General features: G+C 38.4%; 1 protein-coding gene and 2 long non-coding RNA genes across 8 annotated transcripts in view; 2 read left to right on the top strand and 1 right to left on the bottom strand.

The window, feature by feature from the left end:
- Positions 1–389: 389 nt before the first annotated feature.
- LOC136265768 (ankyrin repeat and SAM domain-containing protein 3-like) overlaps positions 390–25,665 on the bottom strand; it is a 76,708-nt gene continuing 51,432 nt past the window's right edge. The window contains exons 1-12 of one of the 5 annotated variants that reach the window (XM_066060689.1): positions 20,322–20,429; positions 20,146–20,267; positions 20,008–20,086; positions 15,508–15,631; positions 15,242–15,400; positions 11,275–11,312; positions 11,169–11,226; positions 10,986–11,115; positions 8,316–9,121; positions 8,203–8,266; positions 644–760; positions 390–544 (exon numbers count right to left, since the gene is read on the bottom strand). In XM_066060689.1, coding sequence (XP_065916761.1) covers positions 11,024–11,115; positions 11,169–11,226; positions 11,275–11,312; positions 15,242–15,400; positions 15,508–15,631; positions 20,008–20,086; positions 20,146–20,267; positions 20,322–20,372 — 723 coding nt within the window. In that variant the 5' untranslated portion in view covers positions 20,373–20,429 and the 3' untranslated portion in view covers positions 390–544; positions 644–760; positions 8,203–8,266; positions 8,316–9,121; positions 10,986–11,023. Of the gene's footprint in view, positions 549–643; positions 761–8,202; positions 8,267–8,315; positions 11,116–11,168; positions 11,227–11,274; positions 11,313–15,241; positions 15,401–15,507; positions 15,632–20,007; positions 20,087–20,145; positions 20,268–20,321; positions 20,430–25,665 lie in introns of those variants that run through there. The other 4 variants (XM_066060690.1, XM_066060687.1, XM_066060688.1 and 1 more) reach the window with 4 other exon arrangements.
- LOC136266515 (uncharacterized) lies at positions 2,980–5,235 on the top strand. The gene is made up of 3 exons (XR_010706145.1): positions 2,980–3,071; positions 4,368–4,439; positions 4,946–5,235. It is a non-coding gene; the product is annotated as an uncharacterized lncRNA (long non-coding RNA).
- LOC136265775 (uncharacterized) overlaps positions 20,444–25,665 on the top strand; it is a 12,595-nt gene continuing 7,373 nt past the window's right edge. For both annotated transcript variants that reach the window (XR_010705727.1, XR_010705728.1), the window contains exons 1-2: positions 20,444–20,868; positions 20,948–21,186. This is a non-coding gene — a long non-coding RNA (uncharacterized lncRNA). The remainder of the gene's footprint in view (positions 20,869–20,947; positions 21,187–25,665) is intronic.

Below are 25,665 nucleotides of genomic sequence, written 5' to 3'. Positions count from 1 at the left end.
ATTAAATCACAGTAAAACAATAAGAAGTGTTATATCCCTACTGTGCTTAAGATACCATAATGGAAATCAGTAGCCACACCTCTTTCTCTTCATCTGAAGAGAAAGAGGTGTGGCTATTACTGTTACTAATTATAGTAGTGCTTACCTAGTTTCTCCATATTTGGCTCATAGAAGAGAGGGTTGTCTTGTTCAGGAGCTGAGAACTAATAGATCACATGATCAAACAGATTACACTGCCTAATAATACTCGCAGCAGATCTTTCTAATCATCACTGGGTCACACTTTGTTCTGGGGGGAGGGGGGAATAATGGTGACATACTTATTACACGTACAGGTCAAGTATTAAAGTGTTTGATAAGTAAACAGCAGAGTGTTGTATCTTACTGACCTCCGAAGCTGTGATGGTTCTTCTTGCTCTCCATATACCTGTAGTAATCCATTGAGAATGATCCACTAGCTCCAGCGTTGGTCATCTTAGCTACTGCATCCGGACCACTCATCAAATCGTCACTTGCTTCACTGCTACTGTCACTATCATTGAAACTAGCTGAGGATACAATGGGATATAACACAGTGTGGGGACCAGTACATGTGAAAATGTGAATTACAGAAATGTTAAAAAATACACACACAGACACTCACATCCTCCGAAGTTCTGCCAGAACCTAGCATTATCCAACATGCTAGCAATCACCATGTGCCTGTTCCTCATTGCCATGTTTTGTGCCATCATCCCATGTGATGTCTTGTGATGGATCTCTGCTCCCTGTCATGGTAACAAGAACAAGTAACAGACACTGGCTATCCTGATGTGTGTAATTTTTATTGTGGTAGTTGCAAACAAGTATACACGTATGTGTTGCCAAGGGATCAGTGTTACATTTAGGATACGTTTAATAGCAGATGTCATGCAGTTAACAGTAGCTTTATTTGATGCACCAGTGTGACCCACATATGTGACTGGAACACCTGACACAATCACACAAGCCTAGTATAAGTATATGTAATAGGATGGATGGCTGTGGTATTCGGGATTAATAGTGCGAGCATTGTAAACAGGAAGGAGTAAAATAGTGCGAGGCGAAGTTAACTGCATGACATCTGCTATTAAACGTATCCTAAATGTAACACTGATCCCTTGGCAACACATACGTGTATACTTGTTTGCAACTACCACAATAAAAATTACACACATCAGGATAGCCAGTGCGAGCATTGTAAACAGGAAGGAGTAAAATAGTGCGAGGCAAAGCCGAGCACTATTTCCTTCCTGTTTACAATGCAAGAACTATTAATCCCGAATACCACAGCCATCCGTCCTATTGCAAATTAATCCGACAACCATAGCAACTGTTACTAGGCAACATAAATTCAAAAATAACCACTGCAAAAGATCAATCACACTTAGCAACCGTTACCTAGCAACCATTGCCATGTTCTCAAACTGACTTTAACCTTAGCAACCGTTACTAAGCAACCATACTGTTGTTATGCATTGGGCATGCATCACTATAGTAACAATAGTTGTCAAGTCGGACATTTACTTCTAATATAAACACACCAAACTATTTTAGCCAATCAAATTAGTATTATCCCATGCAAAAACAGCTTATAGCTGTAAAAAAAGTGCGCGTCCAAGTAAAGCAGGGTTAACTGCGACAAAAAGTAATGATATCATAATGCGGCCATGTGCGAGGTGTGCAAGTTGTAAAATTAATATTAGCTAATCAGATAATACAATGTTATTGTTAAAGTGTTAATGAGAACTATGTGATGCTGCTAGTTTTTAAGTGTGTGAGCATCTTCATAAATGCCACATAAATTTAATTCTCAATAAAGCAATGTGTATAGATTCTCTGATAGTAATAAATAGTTTGAGTTTGGCCACCTTTCCTTTGTTGGTAGCATTGCTGTATACAGGAAAGGCGGCCAAACTCAAACTATTTATTACTATCAGAGAATCTATACATGTTGCTTTATTGAGAATCAAATTTGTGTGGCATTTATGAAGATGCTCACACACTTAAAAACTAGCAGCATTACATAGTTCTCATTAACACTTTAACAATAACATTGTATTATCTGATTAGCTAATATTAATTTTACAACTTGCACACTTCGCACATGGCCGCATTATGATATCATTACTTTTTGTCGCAGTTAACTCTGCTTTACTTGGACGCGCACTTTTTTTACAGCTATAAGCTGTTTTTGGATGGGATTTCAATACTTTTTGTTAGAATAAGCAATGCACTGTTGATAACAGTAGGTGAGTTTCCATGGTTTTGACAGAAACCCCAGACTACAGTGACAGAATATTAAAATATAACTGTAATTTTAGTGGCCAGGGCCGCCCACATTGGGGGTAACTGGGGTATTTTGCCCCCTACCACAACCCGAAAGGGGCCACTTGAATACCTGTTTAAAGAAAGATCGATATACTGTAATAGAGCAGTCAGGATCTAGACCCTTCCTTGCCCCTGGGCCCCTCTTTAACTCTTTTCCCTGGGCCCTCTAATTTCTCTGGACGGCCCTGTTAGTGGCATGCAACTGCAGTCAACTAACACCCATTTTAACCAGTAAACCCTTAATAACACTTTGCTTTTCATCTTGTACTGCATTGAAACGATCAAGATACTCTATTAGAGCAGTCACAAAACAGCTGTAACACAGCAATCAATATTTAGCATAGTTACAACTTCTGCTTAGCATCGGATTGTATAGTTTAAATTACTAGCTACTTACAGACTTTACAATATAAAAATATGGCACTTGTAGAAATGTGACTGTTCTATTAGAGTATCTCGATCTACTTCAAGCATTGACTAATTCAAGTGAAGAAGCTACGCCCCTGCCAAGAGATCTTGTGAAATGAAATGAGGATAGTAAAGAAAAGGCAAGTATGTACAGAGACAATAGAGGGGCTCGTAATTATGTCCTGTTGTAAATAAACGCCTTTAAAATTTATATTACTACTAAATAAACGTATCAGAATAGGCTTGTGTGGCTGTTGTCTCCAAGGTTGTCTCATTACTTGTATTTTCGTGTTGAAGGGATTTAGTCGCAATTGGTGAGTTTAACTATACATGTATTTGTGTTGTAAAACTTAATTGTAAAAAGGCGATTAGCACATATCATGATAAACATGTATTTGTCACAGTAGAGTCTCTCACGAAGTCACGATTATTACGAGACATTGGACCAGGGTAAAAAATTTACTGCTATATTTAGAGGTTGTAGCGTTTGTATATCTTAGTATCTTAATAAATAATCCCCCATGATCACTAATCACTAATAGTACAGTGAAAACTGGTCATTATTCAGGCCGTAGGGACAAAATTTTCTAACCTTGCCTTTTATAGAGGTGGCTGCATTATGCGGCCTTAAAAAAAGGTAAGAAGCATGCTGTTCTAACTGGCTATAGAGATGGATTTAGTGTATGACAGCGTATGAGACAGTGAGTGCTGGCAGCAAGGGGGCAGCCAATCTGTTAGAGCACCAAAAGCACTGCTTCAGACATAGGCAGTTGACCCAAGTGTAAAAAGTTTCATTATTGGTCCTTATAAGCTCCTGATGAAGAAAGTGATGAAGTCGTTATCCATAGGATATATTTTTCAGAGTATCCATTTCAGTCCTACAATATAGTAGCCAAGCATAAGATGAACATAACACAGCATTCCAGTAGTTTAGTGGTGACCACAACACTGCCTGAGTTAAACTGTGGTGAGATTTGAGACTACCAGAAGCCCTGGAATGTCTTCAACACATGAAATACCAAATATCTAATGCCTGGCTTTCATCCACAGTGGACCTGTCTTGGTGGCCACTTGTACAGAAGGGAAACAGCTGCCACACAGTCTTGCGAGCGAAACAGCTAGTTTCCACACCCCTTAATTATCAATTTGTAAAATCTTTAGCAAAATTGTGTGTGCGAGCAAGTGCGATGTGGCAGTGCCGTGTATATGGTTGCTGCCTAGCATTGACACATCACGAGTATTGAAGTCACAATGTGTTACTGTATCATCCATCTAAATACAATCTCTGAATGTGTCATTTTGTGTAGAGAGCAATCTTCCACAAGAAGTGACCTGCAGGTTTCAGTGTATATTGTTAACCATTAATATTGTTCACAATATTGTGAACTATATGTACAGTGAAACCTCACTTAGCGGCCACCTCTTTAATAAGACCACCTCATTATATTGGCCACCTCTAGTAGGTCCCAAATATAGCTAAGCATTACTTATGACCTCATTAATAAGGCCACCTTGTTATTCAGGCCAATTTTTTTGGTCCCACAGCCTGCCATATTAATGAGGTTTCATTGTACTTATGTGAATTTTTATTTTTCGTAACTTTTCTTCAGGTTTACTGATGGGCACTATGAAGCATTGTTGACTGGTACGTGTATAATGTGGTGACTTGAAATGCTAAAACAGTACGTAGCGTGTCTTGTATGTACATGTAGTGTGTTGTAATGTGTCCACACATCTTAGAAATAAATATAATTGTATTCTCTATAAATAGTCAGTTCCATTGTGCCACTGGGTCATAAGTTGGTTGAGTATGGATCATCCAGGGCACTTGAGTCACATTTTGTCCTGGCCAAGTGGATCTCATCCACTGACAGAATATACAGGATCAGATCACGTGTATAAATTACGGTGGAACTTGTTTATTGCCACCTTCACTCATTCAGCAGGTAACAGTGTATAAATTCTCAATTGGAATTGGCTTTTCAAGAGTGGTTGTCTTTCTATACTAGTGGCCATTAAGATAGGTTGTACTGATAGAGTGTACATACTAGAGATGCAACAATATCCTCCACTTAGTGTCGTTTGATAGTGATGCAATGGAGACTATGTATTATTGCATTTAAATACTATACTATTATATTGCAACTCTAGCACGTATTTATAACAGGAATGTTTGTTAACTGTTTAGACATACTGGAGCCACACCCACTCATCTGGATTCTACAAATGGAGTCATACCAACTTGTTGTCATCATACTTACTCGTTACTCCCATTGTGTTTGGATGAATATACATGCTGTCATGTGAGACTTGCTACCATGGCGGGCCACTGGAAAACATTTGCATAGCAGTTATATTACAGTCATTATTATACAATTCTTACATTATTGTTGTGAAAAGTGTTTGGTATTCATGTGTCTCCTCTGTATGTTGTAATTACATGTGTAATTTTGAGTGGGGGTGCTATAAAATGCAATAATGCATGGTGACAATTGTATTAGGCGATTTTGCACACTTCCTTTTAAACTAGCTACATGTGCTAATTACTCACAGCTTGTGTCAACAACTGGCAACCGCAGTTGTACTCTTGTGTCATTCTTTAAGCCGCACCCTTAGAGGACAAATTATGTGGGGGCGACTAATTTCAAAACGAAGGATGGTATGCAGCACCATAGATTATATCTATGGACTATAATCTATGGCAGCACACTTCTTGGTGGCTATATGTACTGATTAACTACATAGAGCGCCAGTTCATCAATACCCAGTGACCGCAGTTGTGCTCTGCATCATTCTTTAAATTCCGAGTAAAATTCTTAGAGAGCTAATGACGTGGGGGCGACTAAATTCAAATTTCAAACTAGCCATTCTCGAAAACAAATGTTTCAATCTGAACGAAACTTTCAGAACAGTTTAAAGACACATTGCCCTACATGCCAAGCGAGTATTGCGGAAAACAACAATCTGGGATTTGTATTTGGCCTCTAGGTCGACTGAGGATGACTGAAACTTCGTTTGGTGCTGAAATTACGACTGTAGTGTAATCATGTATGGTGAAATCGATGATGTGAATCTTGAGGTGATTGAGTGAATACTGAAGCGATAACAGGGCAATCAATGTTCGGAATGCACAAAGGAACGCAAGGCATACACCTGCGGTTGCGTCTAACTGCATGCGATAAAAAAAAAAAAAAAAAATGAAACTTCCCCTTTGATGTCGGCAACCTCGATCACGAAACAATCGGCATGGATTTGCTTCACTGCTTGTGTGGTAGTTACTAGTGACATGATGAATTCAACTCCAGAGTTTCAGAGGGATAGCGTAAGTGACGGGTGGATTACAGGAAGGCCGAATTTGACAACGTTCGTTCTTGTAAAATCCTCACGTAGTGGTCGCATCATTTATTGTCTGCGGCGCGCGTTTCTGCTTTACTGGCCGCGTGACTCACTACCGTGAGTCTTGATAGATTTTTGTCAAGGGACCTTGACAAACAAGTGTAATACCAAGAGTACATAATATATATACTAAGGAGAGTATCCTACTCTCATATACCCCTGTAGAAAGGCGTATCGTGAAGTTATGACGTAACAACAAGATGTTGTGGTTTGTGACGTACAGGAAGCCGTAAAAGTGCAAGAATCGTTAGCACCGTTTCACACTTGCGACGCTCAGGATAGCCGTATTCGCAAATGGCTTAGTAAGAAACGCCTACGAAGCGGTCTTAACCCATGAAGGAACGATTGTAGTTGGGTGAGAAACACTTAGAGCTGGAGTTAATTTGGTTGCTAGCGACGTTGGTAGGCACACGTTCAATCGATACCATATTCAACTAATGACATCATTAATTATACAAAGAAAAACGGGCGAACTCAGAAGTGTTACGTCATAACTTCACGATACGCCTTTCTACAGGGGTATATGAGAGTAGGATACTCTCCTTAGTATATATATTATGAACTCTTGGTAATACTAATTCTATTGGCTAATCGCTTGACGTATTTCAATATAATATGTCAAGCTGCTATTGAGAGTATTATTGGATTAAGCATTGTACACAATGGGTGAGAGATACTTGTGTATTACTAAAAAGTCATAATTTCAGGCCTTAATTTAATTTTTAAGGTGCTGAGGATAAATGTCCTTACATATTCACAAATGTACAGACATAGCGTCAAATTGTACAGACATGAGCTAGAGGAGCACTTTGTATAGACTGCTGGAATTGGAATAGGGAGTTTCCATCGAAAGTTTTGAGGTTAAACACAACCACATAGCTGCAACATATCACCAAACTGTGGTCATAACAGCTGCTGGTGATAGCAGTACACAAAGGGGAGGTGGCATTGGTAAATCCTTGGGTTGGGAAAATGTAGTATCTCCTAGCAACCAAGTGACAGTTATTGTTAGCACTACAAACAAACATGCACACATCAGCTTTTATGGTACCACTATTGGTTTTGCAAGGACATGGGTGTCCGCCCAAAACTAATTATGTGCAGACATTGTGCTATTTGTGCGGATTTTGCCCGTTGACCGCACGTTAATTTAAGGCCTGTAATTTATTGAATGCTTTGAAGAAAGAGGCTAATGATAAAAGCTCCCATCTCACTACATAGTAATGTGTGGAACTTCACCACAGCTGAACACTGCTCCACTAGCTTGTGAGATACTCTTGTATCATCCTATAAGTGCTGATGTAATGTGGTTAAGTGTGGAGCAAATATTATTGTAAAAGTGATTTGAGATGTGCCTCTATATTTCTGTACTTGTGCTAGGGCTGAGCAATTGTATCGATAGTGCGATATATCGCGATAGTAAATCACTATCGTTATCGCAATAGTAGGGATATCACTGTGATATTTAATGAGTAACTATCGTGATAGTAAAATTTTTACTATCGCTCATCACTAACTTGTGCTACAGGTAATGAGCAGATATCAAATATCATTTCTTGTAATTATCACTTATACATCTAAATGATATTCTAAATGATATTCAGTGTTTGTAGAAGAAATGAAACGTCGTGTATAAACTACCACTCTGGCTTACAATGGAGACTATATCATTGCCACACAATACAACTTAATGGTAACTGTTGTTATAAAGGTTATAATAGTTGTTGATAATGATAATTGAATAATTTGTAAAAAAATTCCCTATCAACTTGTTGAAAGCGTTTCGGGTTGATCTGAAAGCTTGTTTGGGCTTACTGTAGTTTTACCTAACCAATACTGCCTTACGGTCGTCTGGGAAAATTGAGGCTGGTTTTTTGGTGATGTTATTTCGTGGGCCACAACTACTCCTTTGTGGTCCCTACTATACAGTTACTATCGCACTGTATAATAGTTGTTGATAATGATAAACAGAAGTTAGATATTGATACGTACGTCAATTTTAAAACTGTTGTTGTGCAAGAATTATTAGAACCGCTCTATAGCACCCACCTTCATATTGGTTGCTATGGTGTTGAGTACAGTTAATGAGGTGGATATCTTAGTGAACACCTTCCTGTAGGGATCACATGAGCTCAGTGATGATCACATGATCTAGGACATACCTTGCCGTTGTCAGATGGATAACCTGATCAGAGATAGCTTTTTGCACGGCAGTAGCATACTCATTAGCCTCTTGTCTTGATAACTGTAGCTGGAGAGCAAACTACTCCGTGGTGCTCCTGATATGACATTCTTTATCAAGCATCTTCTGTAACTGTACCTGTAACCAACCGGACACTGGACTGACACATTGACAGACTAACACACATCAACTCATAGACTTATACACACATACAGACAGACACAACATGATGGATCAACGCACATGGTACACACTATAGTCTATTCATGTTGAGTTGATACCTGAGAAAACAGGTTTAAGACTTGCTACAAGTTCATCTTGTTGGTAACAAATCTGAAGGTAACCTGTTTTGTTTGTTTCCTATAACAGCTTGGGAAGATGCCACATGACGCCTTGTACTTAAGAGGGTTCCCAAAAGAAATGTTTGAAATTCTCAAAGTACCATATCTTACAGGAAATTTTAGAGTAGTCATATTATACACCATAGAGTGTGGCATTATAACACTGACAAATGTACTGTTTGATCCCCCTGATAATTTTGTTTATTGTTGTCATTGACAACCCCTGGACTTGTCACAACTGGTTTATCCTGTTTATCCAGTGGCGAGGAGGTAGTCTTACCAGTGATTTGTTGTATTGCTTATACTAAACGTCTCCTTGGACCAAATGGCTGAATAAGGTATTAATATAACACTTCATCTATTAATAGTAACACAGTTACTTCACTCCAACACTCTACAACTCCTTATCTAAAGTAAGTAACATTGGCAGGTCAACTTCTTGTTCCTAAAGGATGGAAGGACTACAATAGTTGATATATGGTAGGTATACCGTGAACACCTCTCTTAACCTCTGTACGCACCCATGTGAGCAAAAATGTCAAAAATGGCCAGGATGTCAGAATTGAAAGCTATAAGTCGGTATGAAACTTCCACACACATAAACTTTGGTGGTTTCATCTTGGCTGTCTGAAATATGGGTATGGCGACTCTTCATATACTTTATGAACAATCTTCCCTTTCGGTTTTATAGATGTTTAACAACTTTAAACAATGTTGAAGGCCTCTTAGGCTAGTGTATCCTTTACGTTAAAATGAAAATAAAGGGCAGCCCCGAGGCTTTTCCTATACAATTTGTGTGAGAAAACATGATAGACACACTATAGAAGATACTTGTGTGTGTAGTTTGTGGTTTAAAGTGGTTTGTTAAGTTACACTCCTTTAGCAGTGCATAGCAACGTAATTACCAAATCACAAAATAATTCATGAATTACAAAATATGCTAAATTACAGTATTTACATATCTAGCTTAATCAATAATTGCAGTAGAATGAATATAAACTAAATTATATACACGGCAGATTAATTGCCTATTTGGGATAGTATTAACTGCATGGACGCCTGGTTTTTAGAAGTAGCATAACATCAACTTGTTTTATTGTAAACAGCACCTTTTTGTGCACACCTTTTTAAAACTGAACTTTTAGCTCATGGTATCTTGGCATGCAAAGTACGTATTGATGCAGAATTTTAGCAAAATTAAACACCCATCATCTGGCAACTTGAGTGTTGTTGTAGCAAATCAATATGTGCTTTTGTTTGTTCTTTATACGGTGACGAAGGAACTGGTGTAGGGAAGGATAATCAAAAAGTTGAGCTACATTCATGTCAAAACTACAGACAAACAACTGTGGTGATTTGCACAGCTAAAAAAAAGTAGTGACACAAGGGAATTACTAAATAGTAGCAAAACAAGAGAGGTGATCTATACCTGCACATAACGTATAACAACAAATATTGGTGAAACTAATATTTGGCGATTTGCTATAAATTGCAGTCGGCAAAATTTTAATTTGGCAAAATGCTCTCATAGAAATATTGGCGGTGCATGCGAGTTAGTGATGTAAGGACGAAGTGTGCATGCTGTAGTGTACAATCCTTTTTTGTGCTGATATGTTATGGATTCAGCATCAGTATGGCATAGTAGCTTTCATGGGTCTGGATCTGATCCACTTTATCGGAATCCTGCTGCAGCCCAATTTATTTCATGGGCCATGCCCACTTATCAGGATTATTTGCTGTCTGTAGGCATATGTAGAGCCTCACCCGTTTATCAGTGGCTGGGCACAAATTCATGTCTGTTGCTGTCTGCAAGCTTACACGGAGCCACTCCCACTAATCGAGTGTACGAGTACATAAGCCAATCCCATTTGCATGCATGGAACAATTTAAGTGTTTAAGTAGTATCCATGAAGTCACACTTGATTTGTTGAAACTTTCAACAACTGTTATCAAAAGCTAGGTATGAAAATAATACAGTGAAACCTGTCTATTCCGGTCACCATAGGGACAAAATTTTCTAACCTCATTAAGGAGGTGGCTGCATTATACAGGTCACTTTGTACACAGTTGGCACATGTGGAGATTTTTATAATGGCCAGTTTAGACAGGTGACCTCTTTATGCAGTGACCTGATTAGACAGTTGTTCATAGCAGTGTTAGAAACTATATTTCAGACCAGGTGATTATTTGTGTTGAACATCATCTCCAGACCAAATAGGACAAGTCACAATTTGAGGTAACACAGTAACTGTCTGTAGTCTTCCCAACCAGTCCCAGTATAACATGTAGTAGTGTGTGGCCAGTCTTACCTGTAGTACTGGTAATAACTTCTCCAGTCCAACATAACTCAGAAACTCTTCCATTCTGATTGATTACGTTGCTGTTGTATGCTGAGGGTTGGAGCCTCCATTGTCTTGTCAACATCTTGTTCTTCTTCATCTGAAGAGAAAGGGTGTGTGGCTATTGTTGTTACTACTTATAGCAGTACTCACCTAATTTCTCTATATTTGGTTCATAGAAGGGATGGTTGTCTTGTTCAGGAGCTGAAAACTAATAGATCACATGAGTAAACAGACCACACCCCCTAACAACACTCACAGCATATATTACTAATTGTCGCCGAGGCACACTTTGTCCTGGAGGGAGGGGAGGGGGTGGGGTAAGGTAAGGGTGATACACTTGTTAACATGTACAGGACAAATGTTAAAGTGTTTGATAAGTAAACAAAAGAGGTGTGCCGATAATTGGATTGGCCATCAGTTATATCAGCCTTGTTTTTACATACCGTATACCTGGAAATTTTCGCGGTACGTAATTATTACGGTTTTCACGGTCCGAAAAGCTACCGTAAAATTTTATCACGTGAAAATTTATGTAGGCTCTACAAACTTAACTCAACTATAGTCCAGCACCTAAGCCAAAAAACTGTTCACTTTTTGATAAAAGCACCAAATTTCTTATGAGGTTTGTAGCACGTGTATATACTAAATAGTGATTTTAGAAGGAGAGGCATGTATAAAATCCTTTGGAACCCTCTTTTTTGACCTTGACAATAAAACTATTTGATAAGATGGAAAACAATCAAGTTCAAAGTCTGCAGCTGTGACATGATAGCCCATTAAAATGCCACATGAAACAAATTGTTTTCTCAGCCTAGTGACTGAAAATGCTATTTTCAAGGGTTTTAATAAAGTTTTGCATTTCCAATGTACACAATTCTGTAGTATCATGTACAAGGATCATCCTGATGTGTATCAGTTCTTTATTGAAGGTGTATAACAAAGTTATTGAATGAAGTTTTAATTGGTTACAGGCAGACATGGGGCGAAGTACATGTGAAAGTACTTAAGTAAAGCACAAGTACTTTGACATTTGTTGAAGTACAAGTACATGACATTGTTTTAAGATAAGTATTTAAGTAAAGTACAAGTACAGATTATGTTTACAGTGTTCACGATTGCATTTAAGTAGTTTTGGTTGCACCTAATAAAATTGTGAAAATCTGCCATCTATAAGGTGAAATCTTTCAGGAGTAAGTACCTTTCCTGCAATGCTAAAGAGTCTCTCAACAGGCACAGAGGAAGATCATGGTACTCCTAGGATTTTTAAACCAGGCGCGCGCCTGGTTTACTGAAATTGTTTTTGTAAAAGTGTGTGTGTGTACCTATCTATCTACCTATCTATGTTTGTCCGTACGCAACCACGTGAGCAAAATCATTAAATAATGGTAAAAGCAGCTTTTACATAAGAAGTAAAAGCAAAATGAAGTCTGTATTAAACTTCTGCACAGGTGAACTTTGCTCTGAGGTGGTTTCTTTTCGGTGGACTGAAATACGGGTGTGGTGACTTTCCTCAGACTTTGTAAACTACCTTCCCTTTGAGGTTTTCAGGTGTTTAACAACTGAAAAACAATGGTGCAGGCCTCGTACACTACCAGGAATAGCCTATCGCTTCAAGTTGAAAGGGGGCGTATCCCTTATGTATGCGAACGAAAATGAAGAGCAGCTTTGAGGCTTTGTCAAGAGAATTTGTGAGAAAAAACAAGATAGTCAAACTATATAACAGTTTAGAAGATACTTCTGTGCGTAATATGTTGGTAAAAGTAGTTTGTTTAACAAGCGCTTCCTTAGTAGTGCATAGCAACGTAATTGAATAAATTACGAAAATTTCATGAATTGCGAAATACGAGAATTAGTTAATATTATTTCACAACCCAAAACTACCCTATTGTAAAATACATAGCATATACTATCTATGGTTAATTCCAGTTGAGTTAGCTAGCTGCATGGTGCCTGGTTTTTAGAAGTAGCACAACATCAACTTGTTTTTTTTTTTTTTGTTTTTGTCAACCTTGAAAACAGAGGACATTTCTTTTGGTTATCTTATTTGCTGGATTTTGGGCCATTGTTACTGCATTAGTTTCAACGTATTCATCCACCTGCTTAGTGAATGTACTTCGTTGCTGTTAACTTTCTGTTCAGGACATAATTTTTCTTCTTAGCTGCTATAGCTGCCTGCTTCTTATAATGATCAACTAAATCTTTCAGGCCAAAAGCAGTACAACTGTTTCAAGATCAGCAGAGAAATAAATCAGAGGATGGGAAACCTTTTAAATCCTGTTTTTAGAGCAAATGCAGCAATTGTGACTTCAACCAAAAGCTGACCATGTCAATCCAGGAATATATCATCTTTGAGCCAAATTCAGCCAATATAGCTACAACTTATTTCACTTGTACATATGTAAATGGACTTCATTGTACTTCATGTACTTCATGTACTTCAAGTACTTTGAAGTATTTCAAGTACCTTAAGTACATTACTTAGGACTTAAGCATACATACAAGTACATTACATTTGTACAAAAAGTATTTAAGTATAAGTACAAGTACTCAAGAAGGTGTACTTAAGTGTCATAAGTACAAGTACCAAAGTACTTCGCCCCACGCCTGGTTACAGGTGGATATAAAATTATTGAAATCCACCTGTAAATCCTAAAATCCCTCTGTATATGCATAAATAAGCAATTATCATTGCAATATTGATCAAGCCATGCCCACTTTAAAATCGGGAAAGTGTGATATGATTTGTAAGCATATGTGGAGTTCCCATATTCCTGCGACACTATCACACACACCAGGAGCCACACTGATTTATTAGTAGTGCAGCGCCTAAGACCCTCTAATTGAGATAATCGTTCACTTTTTTGATAAAAGCACCAAATTTCTTATGGGTTTTTTAACACATGTACTAAGTGATGTCAGAAGGGGAGACATGTAAAAAGTCCTTTGGAACTCTATTTTTTGGACCTTGACAACAAAACTATTTGTTTACATATATGGAAAGCAAGTTGATGTTGTGCTACTTCTAAAAACCAGGCGCCATGCAGCTAGCTAACTCATCTGGAATAACTATAGACAGTATATACTACTATGAATTAACCAACTATGTATTACTACTTTACAATAGGGTAGTTTGGGTTGTGCAATAATATTATTAGCTATTTCTCGTATTTCGTAATTCATGAAATATTCGTAATTCATTCAATTACGTTGCTATGCACTGCTAAGGAAGCGTTTGTTAAACAAACCGTTTTTACCAACATATTACGCACTAAATCATCTTCTAAACTGTTTTATAGTGTGACTAACGTGTTTTTTCCCACAAATTCTCTTGACAAAGCCTCAAAGCTACTCTTCATTTTCGTTCACGTACGTAAGGGGTACGCCCCCTTTCAACTCGAAGCGATAGGCTATTCCTAGTAGTGTACGAGGCCTGCATCGTTGTTTTTCAGTTGCTAAATGACTGAAAACCTCAAGGGGAAGGTAGTCTGAGGAAAGTCACCACACCCATATTTCAGTCTGCCGAAAAGTAACCACCTCAGAGCAAAGTTCACCTGTGCAGAAGTTTAATACAGACTTCATTTCACTTTTACTTCTTACGTAAAAGCTGCTTTTACCGTTATTAAACGATTTTGCTCACGTGGGTGCGTACGGATAAACATAGATAGGTAGATAGGTACACACACACAATTTTACGAAAACAATTTCAGTAAACCAGGCGCACGTACACCCACAGCCGGCCTTTGGCCGGCTGTGGGCGTGTGTGTGCCTGGTTTAACAATCAAGTTTAAAGGTTGGATCTAGTATTAGACCAGTACAAAGTCTGTAGCTGTGACATGATGGCCCATTAAAATGCCACATGAAACAAATTGTTATTCAGCCTGGCAGTAAACAAAAGGACTGAAAATGCTATTTTCAAGTGGTTTATTAAAGTTTTGCATTTCCAATGTACACAGTTCTGTAGTATCGTGTACAAGGATCATCCTGATGTGTATCATTTCTTTACGGAAGGTGTATAACAAAAGTTATCAAGTGATGAACTTTTAATTGGTTACAGGTTGACATAAAATCATTGGAGTATCAGAGTATATACCAAACAACAAGGTATTTCTAATAGTGAGTTTTCGCCAAACTTTTTTACTGCCAAAGTTTTTTACTACACGGTATCAGCAAAAAGTCATATTGGTGCACCTCTAGTAAACAACAGAGTGTTGTATCTTACTGACCTCCGAAGCTGTGATGATTTTTCTTGCTCTCCATATACCTGTAGTAATCCATTGAGAATGATCCACTAACTCCAGTGTTGGTCATCTTAGCTACTGCATCCGGACCACTCATCAAATCATCACTTGCTTCACTGCTACTATCACTATCATTGAAACTAGCTGAGGATACAATGGGATATAACACAGTGTGGGGACCAGTACATGTGAAAATGTAAACTACAGAAATGTTTAAAACACGCACACAGACACACACTACAGACACTCACATCCTCCAAAGTTCTGCCAAAACCTAGCATTATCCAACATGCTAGCAATCACTATGTGCCTGTTCCTCATTGCCATGTTTTGTGCCATCATCCCATGTGATGTCTTGTGATGGATCTCTGCTCCCTGTCATAGTAACAAGTAACAAACACCATGGATACTAGCTGATTGTTATTGTGGTAGTTTCAAGCAAGCACACATGTGTTGTCTAGGGACCAGTGTTACTTTTAGTGCTCTTCTTATAGCAGATGTCATGTAGTTAACAATAACTCTATTTAATGCACCAACCTGACTCACACATGTGACCAGACCAGCAAAAGCCTGACACAATCTTGCAAGTTCAAATTTACCGTACGGAGGGAAACTTTGGCGAATTAAGGGCAAAATATCACTGTTGGTGAAATAAAATTTGGCGAATTGTTAGTAAAGCGCATGCACGCCCTATTTAATTAATTAGATTACTAATTGCTGTGTCTGAAGCAAGAATTGGGAGTGCCATGCCTCTTCGGCACCTGGAATCAGCTATCAACTAACAGTAGATCTACACACTCTGGATTAGTGAATATCGCACTTAATATGGTAGGACTCGCTACTTGTCACTCCCATTTCGAGGTGAGGTTTGAGGATACCACGTATAACTACAGTAGCTGAGTAGCTAGCTACCTAGTAAGGTAGTTGAGGCTCTAGCATGATGCCTTGCCCAGTAGCCCTTTGTCGAGTAGAAAATATATTAGTTTGGGCTTGGCTCGCTATTTTCTTCACCAGCAAAATATTAGGATGGAGAAAATTTGGTGAATTCATAGTCATTTGCCAAATTTTAACAGTGCCAAAGTTTCTCTCCATACGGTACGATGTAAAGCATTGAACACAATGGGTGAAATACTAGCATATTAAAAAAAAGTAATTTTTTGAATGCTTTGAATAAAAGGGCTAATGATAAAAACCAGATACCATCTTATTTACCTACTCAAGATGAGCTAGAAAATCTGTTTAGTTGCAGTAGACACAAGGATATGAAAGTTATGGGCGTTGGTTACATTAAACGATAATACCCAATCCATTTTTTTTCACTAATCTCTCCTCAGTATGCAGTGAAGAGGTGATGCAAGGATAGACACACATATTAATTGATTTCCCAACTCATGGTGAACATGATGGTGCAAATTTCAACTCCATGTGTAATTCTGCTCAAAAGTTACAATCATTTTAGTAAGTGCCTGTAATCTATTTTCACTTGCTGTACAAATCAATCTTTCTGTTGCTGCTACTTTGTAGGACTATAACTCCCAAAGTTATTACCATATTAAGCTGAAACTTTGCCAGTGCATCCATTTGGAGATTATAAATCTATATAATAATTCTCTAACTCTTTCCCGGCACTGCCCCGTCATTCTTGGTCAGATTCCAATCGGATCGGTACCTTTCAAATTTAAAATTTAAGGCGAATCTTATGATCCAGGATTGGTGGCGATTCGTTAAACTATGGGAAATATCCTTTAAACCACCGTAGCTAAATGAAGAAGACACGAATGTGTCCAAAACTTTCTGGAGACTCTTATCATGTCACCAGCCTTCCCCACCCAAGCTTACACCAGACGTTTCTCTCCCCCTGTGGACGACAGAACTAGAAACGGAAAAGAGGCCATAAAATTTTTAAACAAAAACTCCTCCCTGGTTTTCCCCCTGATTAGCTTCAAACTTGCTAGACCAACTACCTGTCCAAATCAATGTGTCATAAGGTGGTTTTCGTGTCTGCCATTACGTGCTAACCTTGGTTGCGAGATACTTATCACTGTCAATGGCCATTACAAGTTTACGATACGCGTATACGGCGTTCTGGTATACATGCGTTGCCAATAGAAATCAGATGACATCATATGGAAAAGCTTACAATGAAATAGGATCAATCACTTTTTCATGATTTAACCAATCACATCAGCGAAGTTGATCATGTGATCTGGTGTGTACGCTATCATCTGGCAACTAAAAAAATTTTTTTCTCACACCCACCAGTATAAAAGGAGAGTTTCGTAGTGGGTGTGAGCTATGATCAGGCTACTTGACAGTCTACAGAAGGAAGACTCGCCGGGAATACACACTCTGCACCCTGCTGTGCTGTCCACTACAAGGATAGAGAAGTATTAGCTACTGCGATACGAATACAAGCAGGTCAGGGACTACAGACAGACCTAAAATGGAGGATTACCAGTAACACCACTGCAAGGGAGAAGGAAATGGTCATAGTGGGTGTGGCAATTAAATGAGCTATGATCACTCCAATCAGGCTACCTAACAGACTACACAAGGATGAAGATTCGCCATTATGAGAGAGGAAGAACGGAAGATTACGTTCAACTACTCTAATAAAACATACATCTACCTTACCAGGCTACGAATTGTGGACAACATCATGAAGTTACTGTTGCAGTCTTCAATGTGTAGGGAGACACAAGACACGTTTTTACTCCTTGGTAACTCCACAGGGACAGCTGAAACTTCTGGGAGCTCTATTACTTTATCTCCGTTGAACTACCCTAATAGAACATACATCGCGATATCTACCCTAATAGAACACACACAACCTCTCTACCAACAATCAATCAGTCAATCTCTCTCTCAACCTCTCTAGAGTAACCACTCTTCATATGAAGGATTCATCTTGATAATGCACCTTGATTCAGAAAGCAACAAAAGAACTCTTCTCTATCCAAATCCACATGCCTGTACATCAGTAGCTATGTGTAATCATGTCTCTGTTGGTATGTAATGCTGTGATTACTCCCTGATCGTTAGTGATGTTCAAATTTAAGTGTATTCACACAATAGGACATAACAATTATTTTAGTATCACGTACATTTTGCGTGGGTACCACTAGTATTTAATAAACAGGAATTTGAAAAATGCGCGATTGTGTCAGGTATATGCTTTACACAAACTCTAAAAGTAGTCCATTTCCTGGCGGCAGGCGGCATCTCGTCTGCAACTGACTGGCTGAACTTCGAGAACACATGTATTCCAATAAGTTGGTGCAATAACATAATGTAGCCTGGAGATGGAAGCTTGACTAATGTCAGTACTGTATAGTAAGGAAGGACAAAAGTAAGACAATACCACACTTATTGTATGGCTGTCAATATAATAAAGGTTTCTTAAATGAATTCAAAGCATTTTTGTGAAAGTAGCATACAGATGTAGCCACTTTTCTGATACACTAGACTGAACACATCAGTTAGGCAGGCAATAGAAAATTCTCTTAAATAAATCTTTCAAAAATTCTGTAGGAAAATGTAACAATTAATTAATTAAATACTAATTACTATTTTTGTCCAACAGACACACCACTGGGTGACCAGGAGTGATGTAACCAGTATGGTCACCATGGTTACCATTATGGTGGTTACCATTATGGTGGTTACCACAGAGAACATGTAAATGATTAAAATGATGTCACCACATCACCATGGTAACATACAACCTGACATGATGACTATCACACTGTATACCCCTGGACAACACTATTAACAAATCCTCCACACAAACTCTTAACACAAACACCTCATAATAAGGACTAGTCCCTCTGTTTTTACCTCTGAAAGAGAGTAAACTAATTTGGTCACAGAAAGCAAGGGCATAGCCAGGAGGGATTCAGATGGTTCGGACGAACCCCCCCTTTTAGAAGCAGAAATTTTAAAAAATTGAAAATCACACCAAATCTTACAGCCCTGAGCTCTCCGGTAGCTATGTACTTGCACAATGGCACGGCTCTGTACTACTTTTGAGTGTCACATTGCATTATTTTAAACGCAGAATAATCATTGTATCGAGTGTTACATCATGTGATCAACTGCGCACGTGATTCCTGGTGAAAATGGTGAAGGACTGTTGGTTCAGTTGGTTGAGACATATTACAGGGTAACAGCTGTGATAAATTTGAGTGGTCGTGTTATACATGTGTCAGGTTAGCACAAACTGTGAATAGTTGATGTATTTTTAGATAATGAATAGTTTGTATATTTGTCACATGTTGTGGGCACGTGATGCATCAAATATAGTGGAGTACAAGCCAAGTCTGAAGTCAACAGGAGCTCTACTGAGAATAATGTGTATACCCAGAAGAAAGTATTGTCAACTATATATAAGGGATTCAAATGTGGAGGGCTCTCGTCTGCGAAGAAGTTCAGTGAAACTGGCTGTCAGAATAAAATAACGTCAGTCAGTATTACAATAGGTTTATAGTTTCTATTAGCTGCATAAACAGCAGTGTGTAGGTTTAGCTAGTTAGATGCACAAACAGCACCTTTTAATGTTATTGCCCAAGGGCATATTTTGTGTATGCATCATTTTCGTTCAAACGTGGTTCAGGGGAAGTACCCAGGCTTTCCCCTAAAGACATTTTTGCACTTCAAAACCGAACCTCCTTCCAGAAAATCCTGCTTATGCCACTGGAGAGGTTACATTACATATTCTATCCCATACACAGAGGTCACAGTTACATACTCACATAAGCTATCAACAATTCCACGATAATCTCATGTCCATCCATTGCGGCCTGTATGAGAGGGGTCACCTGATCATTGTCACTAGAGGGGTGGTGGTGGTGGCAGGAAATTGTCACATCACATTAATATGGCTTCCTCACCCTATTTCACAGTTTGCTCCATGGTCCAGTAACAGGTTAACACTTGATTGTTGTCCTTGTCTTATAGCATGTAACAATGCTGTACAACCATCCACATCACGTGCATCAATATTGGCGCCATGCTACATAGCAGTCACGTGTGGCTACAGCACAATACACACACGTGGTGGACTCACTTGTAACAAGAAGTAACACACGGACTCTATACCGGACCCCGCTGATATCATCAACGGGCTGAGATTCTTTGTTGAAACACAATTAGTGTTCGCTACGCCATCCAGTAGTAACGTATACTATCCCGTCCTACATAGGCGGCGTACATTATCGGGGTCCAACCGCCTTTGTTCCTCTTGTTAAGGTCCTCTTTATTCATTACCGCCTTGTTCACGATCTGGTAGTCTCCAATGGCGCACGCGGTGTGCAGGTCCAGCGGTATTATAGCAATGGATGGATCATTGTAGAGTTTCTGAGCTATCGCCTGTGACTGGTCCAACATATCATGATCCGTGGCCATCTCCAGCTAAGCGTTTGATTATCTATTAAGTAATTATCTATAAAAATATATCTTGACACGCCTATATAAGGTTGTTGAGTTTCGATTGTGGCATAGTTATTATGTACGATTGTGGGTAGCAGTGTGACGTTTACATGGTTACCGGGGATCGCAGCTGAGGACTAGACTTGCAGAATATAACTTACCAAGACGTTTTACTATGATTACCGGTATGTTATTAACATTGAGAGCTTTTGTCAGATTTTCCTTTCTATCCTCAACATATTAAACACTCTGTATATTCCCTAGTGACATAGCACATATGATTAGCTCAAGTATCAACGTCACCTTAGACCACACAGTCATGATGGGACATCTACCAGCCCAAGGATCTTTTGATGATCAAGACCAGCTGTGTTGTCAGTGATCAGGTTGATCACATTTGGATCACATAGTCGAGACATAACATCTACCACCACATGGAACATTTCTACCCACTCATACAGAGGACCAATTGCCGACTACAACACAGAACACAAAACTGAAAGGTACAGTATTGTGGTAAAACTTTCATCTGTATGTTGTTGTCATGGAGATATCAGTACATGTTATTGGAATTAGTGGGGTCAAGTTAACACAACAAGACTGAGTTTTATTATTAATTCTTAGGTATTTCTATTAAGCAACCTTCTGTGTGTTTTGTCTTGATCAAACTGGTTGATTGAAAAATGTGTTGACAGTCACCATTCCCTTATGTAGTGGAGGATCTAGAAATTTTCAGAGGAGTTTCAGGTACAGGAAGTTTTCAATAACTGTAATCCCAGACTGTCCAGCTGGGATGAATGTTAACTTGATAGCTCAGTGGCCTATAGCTACAACATAGACTAGCTAGCAATGAATCAGTAAAGATCACTCCACAACATTGTTTCACAGTTTAATCTTACCAATCTAAACCTTCTCAGAATGTTTTGAAGCAAAAAAGCACTTGTGCCCATTAAAACAATAATTATTTTTAGAGGTGCTAACATGCTTAAAAGCCGTACTGGAATTTTCAGTGATTACAAAGGTGAAAGTATGAACTTTGGCCAGTAGAAAATGTCCCAATATAATACACTAGTATAACTCATGGTGATTTTATCATTCACATGAGCCATAAATATATTGGGGGCACGCACACTATTTTCAGAGAGGGGTTTCAGCTAAAACCTTTGCAACCACCTGTATTCGCCACTGTCATACATGTATTGCACACTATATACGAAATAATTTATAAAAAAGGCACTGATATAATCTCTATATATAGCACATTATACAAAACATTACCATATATAGTACAAGATGCGACAAATGACTCACACATAAAAGAGGCTGTCGTGTCATTAATTCCAGAGATAGAAGTAGTGAAACAAGAGATGATGGTAGCTATGAGGGAAAATCCCTAGCTACTTGGCATTGTAGCAATGTGGGAGAATCCCTAGTTTAGCATTACTCCTACAATGCCAAGTAGGGACTTTCCCACATTGCTACAATGCCAAGTAGGGATTTACCTATCATGTAGAGCTTGTTTCACTACTTATAGTACAAGAATTATATTGACTAGTACAATAAAAGTTGTTAATTTAAAAATGAAGTAGGGGTCCAGTGATTCTGTATAGTAAAAAATAATCGTATAGTCTGTATATTAGGGATCATGAAGAACTGGGCTTTTCCAGCCAAAAATATCATCCTAAAGCCAGCTTCAATTTCCATTCATGACAGCTTGGCAGCATTGGTTAGGCACAACCAAACCTAAAATGTCCCCAAACCCTTCCTATAATAATATTTTGTATTTACGTACCGTATAGTAAAAAACTTTAGCTGTAAACAAGTTGATGTTGTGCTACCTCTAAAAACCAGGCGCCATGCAGCTAGCTAACTCATCTGGAATTAACCATAGATAGTATATGCTACTATGAATTAACCAACTATGTATTACTACTTTACAATAGGGTAGTTTGGGTTGTGCAATAATATTATTAGCTAATTCTCGTATTTCGTAATTCATGAAATTTTTGTAATTCGTTCAATTATGTTGCTATGCACTGCTAAGGAAGCGCTTGTTAAACAAACCGCATTCACCAACATATTATGCACAGAAGTATCTTCTAAACTGTTTTATAGTTTGACTATCATGTTTTTTTCCACAAATTCCATCGACAAAGCCTCATAGCTGCTCTTCATTTTCGTTTGCGTACATAAGGGATACGCCCCGAAGCGATAGGCTATTCCTGGTAGTGTACAAGGCCTGCACCATTGTTTTTCAGTTGTTAAATACCTGAAAACCTCAAAGGGAAGGTAGTTTACAAAGCCTGAGAAAAGTCGCCACACCCGTATTTCAGTCTGCCGAAAAGAAACCACCTCAGAGTAAAGTTCGCCTGTGCAGAAGTTTAATACAGACTTCATTTCACTTTTACTTATTACGTAAAAGCTGCTTTTACCGTTATTGCTCACGTGGGTGCGTACGGACAAACATAGATAGGTAGGTAGGTAGGTAGATAGGTACACACACACACACTTTTACGAAAAATTTTCAGTAAAGTGGGTGCGCGCCTGGTTAAAAAGTTTGGTGAAACCCCTCTGTTAAAAAATTGGCAGAAAAAACTTTGGCGATTAAAACAATATTCGCCAAAATTTTTACTGCCATAGTTTTTACTGTACTGTAGCTATATGTAAGGATTTGCACCCTTTATTATCTCTGATATAACAACAAGGTGTCAAGTCATCAGTTAAGTAGTGTAGTAAGTAAAGTGTTGTTGTAGCAGTACTCTGTAATTTTTATGCTTTTTGTACAGCTACTGATCTAATGATGTACTATCAAAGGTGTGCTTTGTTAGCTATCTCCTGCGATGCCGAGAGTGACATTTACTACCAGAACTCTGGTAGTAGAGGTTATCACGTAGTCAAAGTACTATTTGGCCAAATCCATCATGAGACGATGAACTGATGTGTAAACAGGAAGTTGGAAATTATCATGATAGCTACATATGCTGTTGCTATCAAGAAAGATACGGAGTGCTTGTTCATTGGCCGCTTCGATTGCTCCTGGTGGTATTTTGCTGCTTAACGGTTTATGTGGAGTAGTGTCTTCTTTCTTCTCTTTGGCGGGCACTGGTTTGAAATATTGAAGGATCAACTTCATCTCAAGTTCAACTCAACCTGGTCACTCAATGTGCTCATGTGATCATCTAAAATAATTGATGAAAAAAACTTTGGTGAGTTGAACGCTATTCACCAAATTTGCCAAAGTTTTTTACTATACAGTAACAAAATTTTACGCTGACTGACTAACTGATTCCTCCAGTCAAACATAACTCAACAAATGGATGGATGACGCTATGGGCTTGATTTCTTCATTATTCAATGTCGCAGATGTGCCTTTCACCAACTGCACTACATACAATGTATTATTCTGTACAGTAAAAACATAATCATACAGTATTGTAGTACTGTATATTAGGGAACTGGGCTTTCTAGCCAAAAATATCACCCTAAAACCAACCTCAATTTCCATTCATGACAGCTTGGTAGTATTGGTTAGCCCAAAATGTCTTCAGACCAACCCAGAGTGTTTGGTTGTGTTTTTGGCACACACAATGGACATTTTAGGTAATAATTGGCTTGAAGATTGTCCTATTATGCTGGTATAAGGTTTAATGTCTAATTATACTCGAAATAATGCCCACCATATATTGGTGAACCTATTCACAAGTTATTACTCCAAGTAGAAATTAGGAATTTTAAGTTGGGATAAGGATCGAAGAAAAAAGTTGTGAAACAAGGAAGATCACTTATACCAGCAGATATACTAGTGGATCTTTAATCCTTAGTTTAGTCATGGGTGTAGAGTGAAGTGTAGGGATCTGATGTCCACTAGTATATCTGCAGGTGTAGGCAACCGTCCTTTTTTTAGCTATTCTCTTGTTTCATTACTTTATTCTTTGATCCCTATTCCAACTTAAAATTCCTAATTTTTCCTCACACTAGTTTGTTTGTTTACATTTTATAACATAATTATGACTAATGATGAAGCACATTAAAAGATAAAATGGTACCAGAAATTCCATTAAAGTAATTCTGCACCAAAACATGCACCCCAACAATCAGTTACATAATGGAAGGTGGTGGCCATTTTGTTTTGTTTTCAGCTATGCTCTGCCTGTTATGTATTATGTTAAAGCATTGCCGTGAGTGATTTATGAAAAATAAAGTATGAGATGCACAGCTGAGATGCTAATAAAGTACGAGGCGAAGCCGAGTGCTTTATTTTTCATATAGCACAAGCAAGGCTATGCTTTAAATGATCTATGGAACTTTCTAGTTGTGTAGCTTTATCATACTCTAGGACTCATAATTAACACGTGTTGCATGAATTATTAGCAGCCTGAATGCACACAAACTAGTTTAACAAAGTAACTCATGTGTAGTTCACCATAGTTTGGCATGGTAGACGTTCATCGTGTATTTTGGCAGGTTTTGGTCACAACCCACAATCGATTCTATTGTGACACATGGTGAAGGATATCTCCAGGACTTGTCTGTTTACATTAACAGCAACGTTACCTTCTCCCACCCATCATTGAAGCATTTAGGTATGTCTATAAAAGCAATCCAGTGGTAGAACTTGTATTGGCTGGGGTGATTGATCACTCAGCATGGTGAGGGCTATCAGCCTTCACTGGCTTGTGTGATAAGGTGTACTGGCATGAGCACTGCAGGATATTAGCCTGCACTAGAGGACGTGGGCAACTGTGCTTTATTACAAAGAGTGCTTTATGTATGATTAAAGCACTCTTTGTGAGCAATAAAGCACTCTTTGTGAGCAATAAAGCACTGTTTGCAGGTGTAAAGTGTACTTTATGAAATTTAAAGTATACCTTTTTCATTGATCTCGCCCACGCAAAGTTCTATAAGTATGATTAAAGCACTCTTTGTGAGCAGTGAGCAATAAAGCACTGTTTGCAGGTGTAAAGTGTACTTTATGAAATTTA

Source organism: Dysidea avara, chromosome 9 (assembly GCF_963678975.1).
Source record: "Dysidea avara chromosome 9, odDysAvar1.4, whole genome shotgun sequence".
Lineage (NCBI taxonomy): Eukaryota > Metazoa > Porifera > Demospongiae > Dictyoceratida > Dysideidae > Dysidea > Dysidea avara.
The sequence above is the reverse complement of the archived record's forward strand: the minus strand, read 5'-3'. Positions and strand labels throughout refer to the sequence as shown.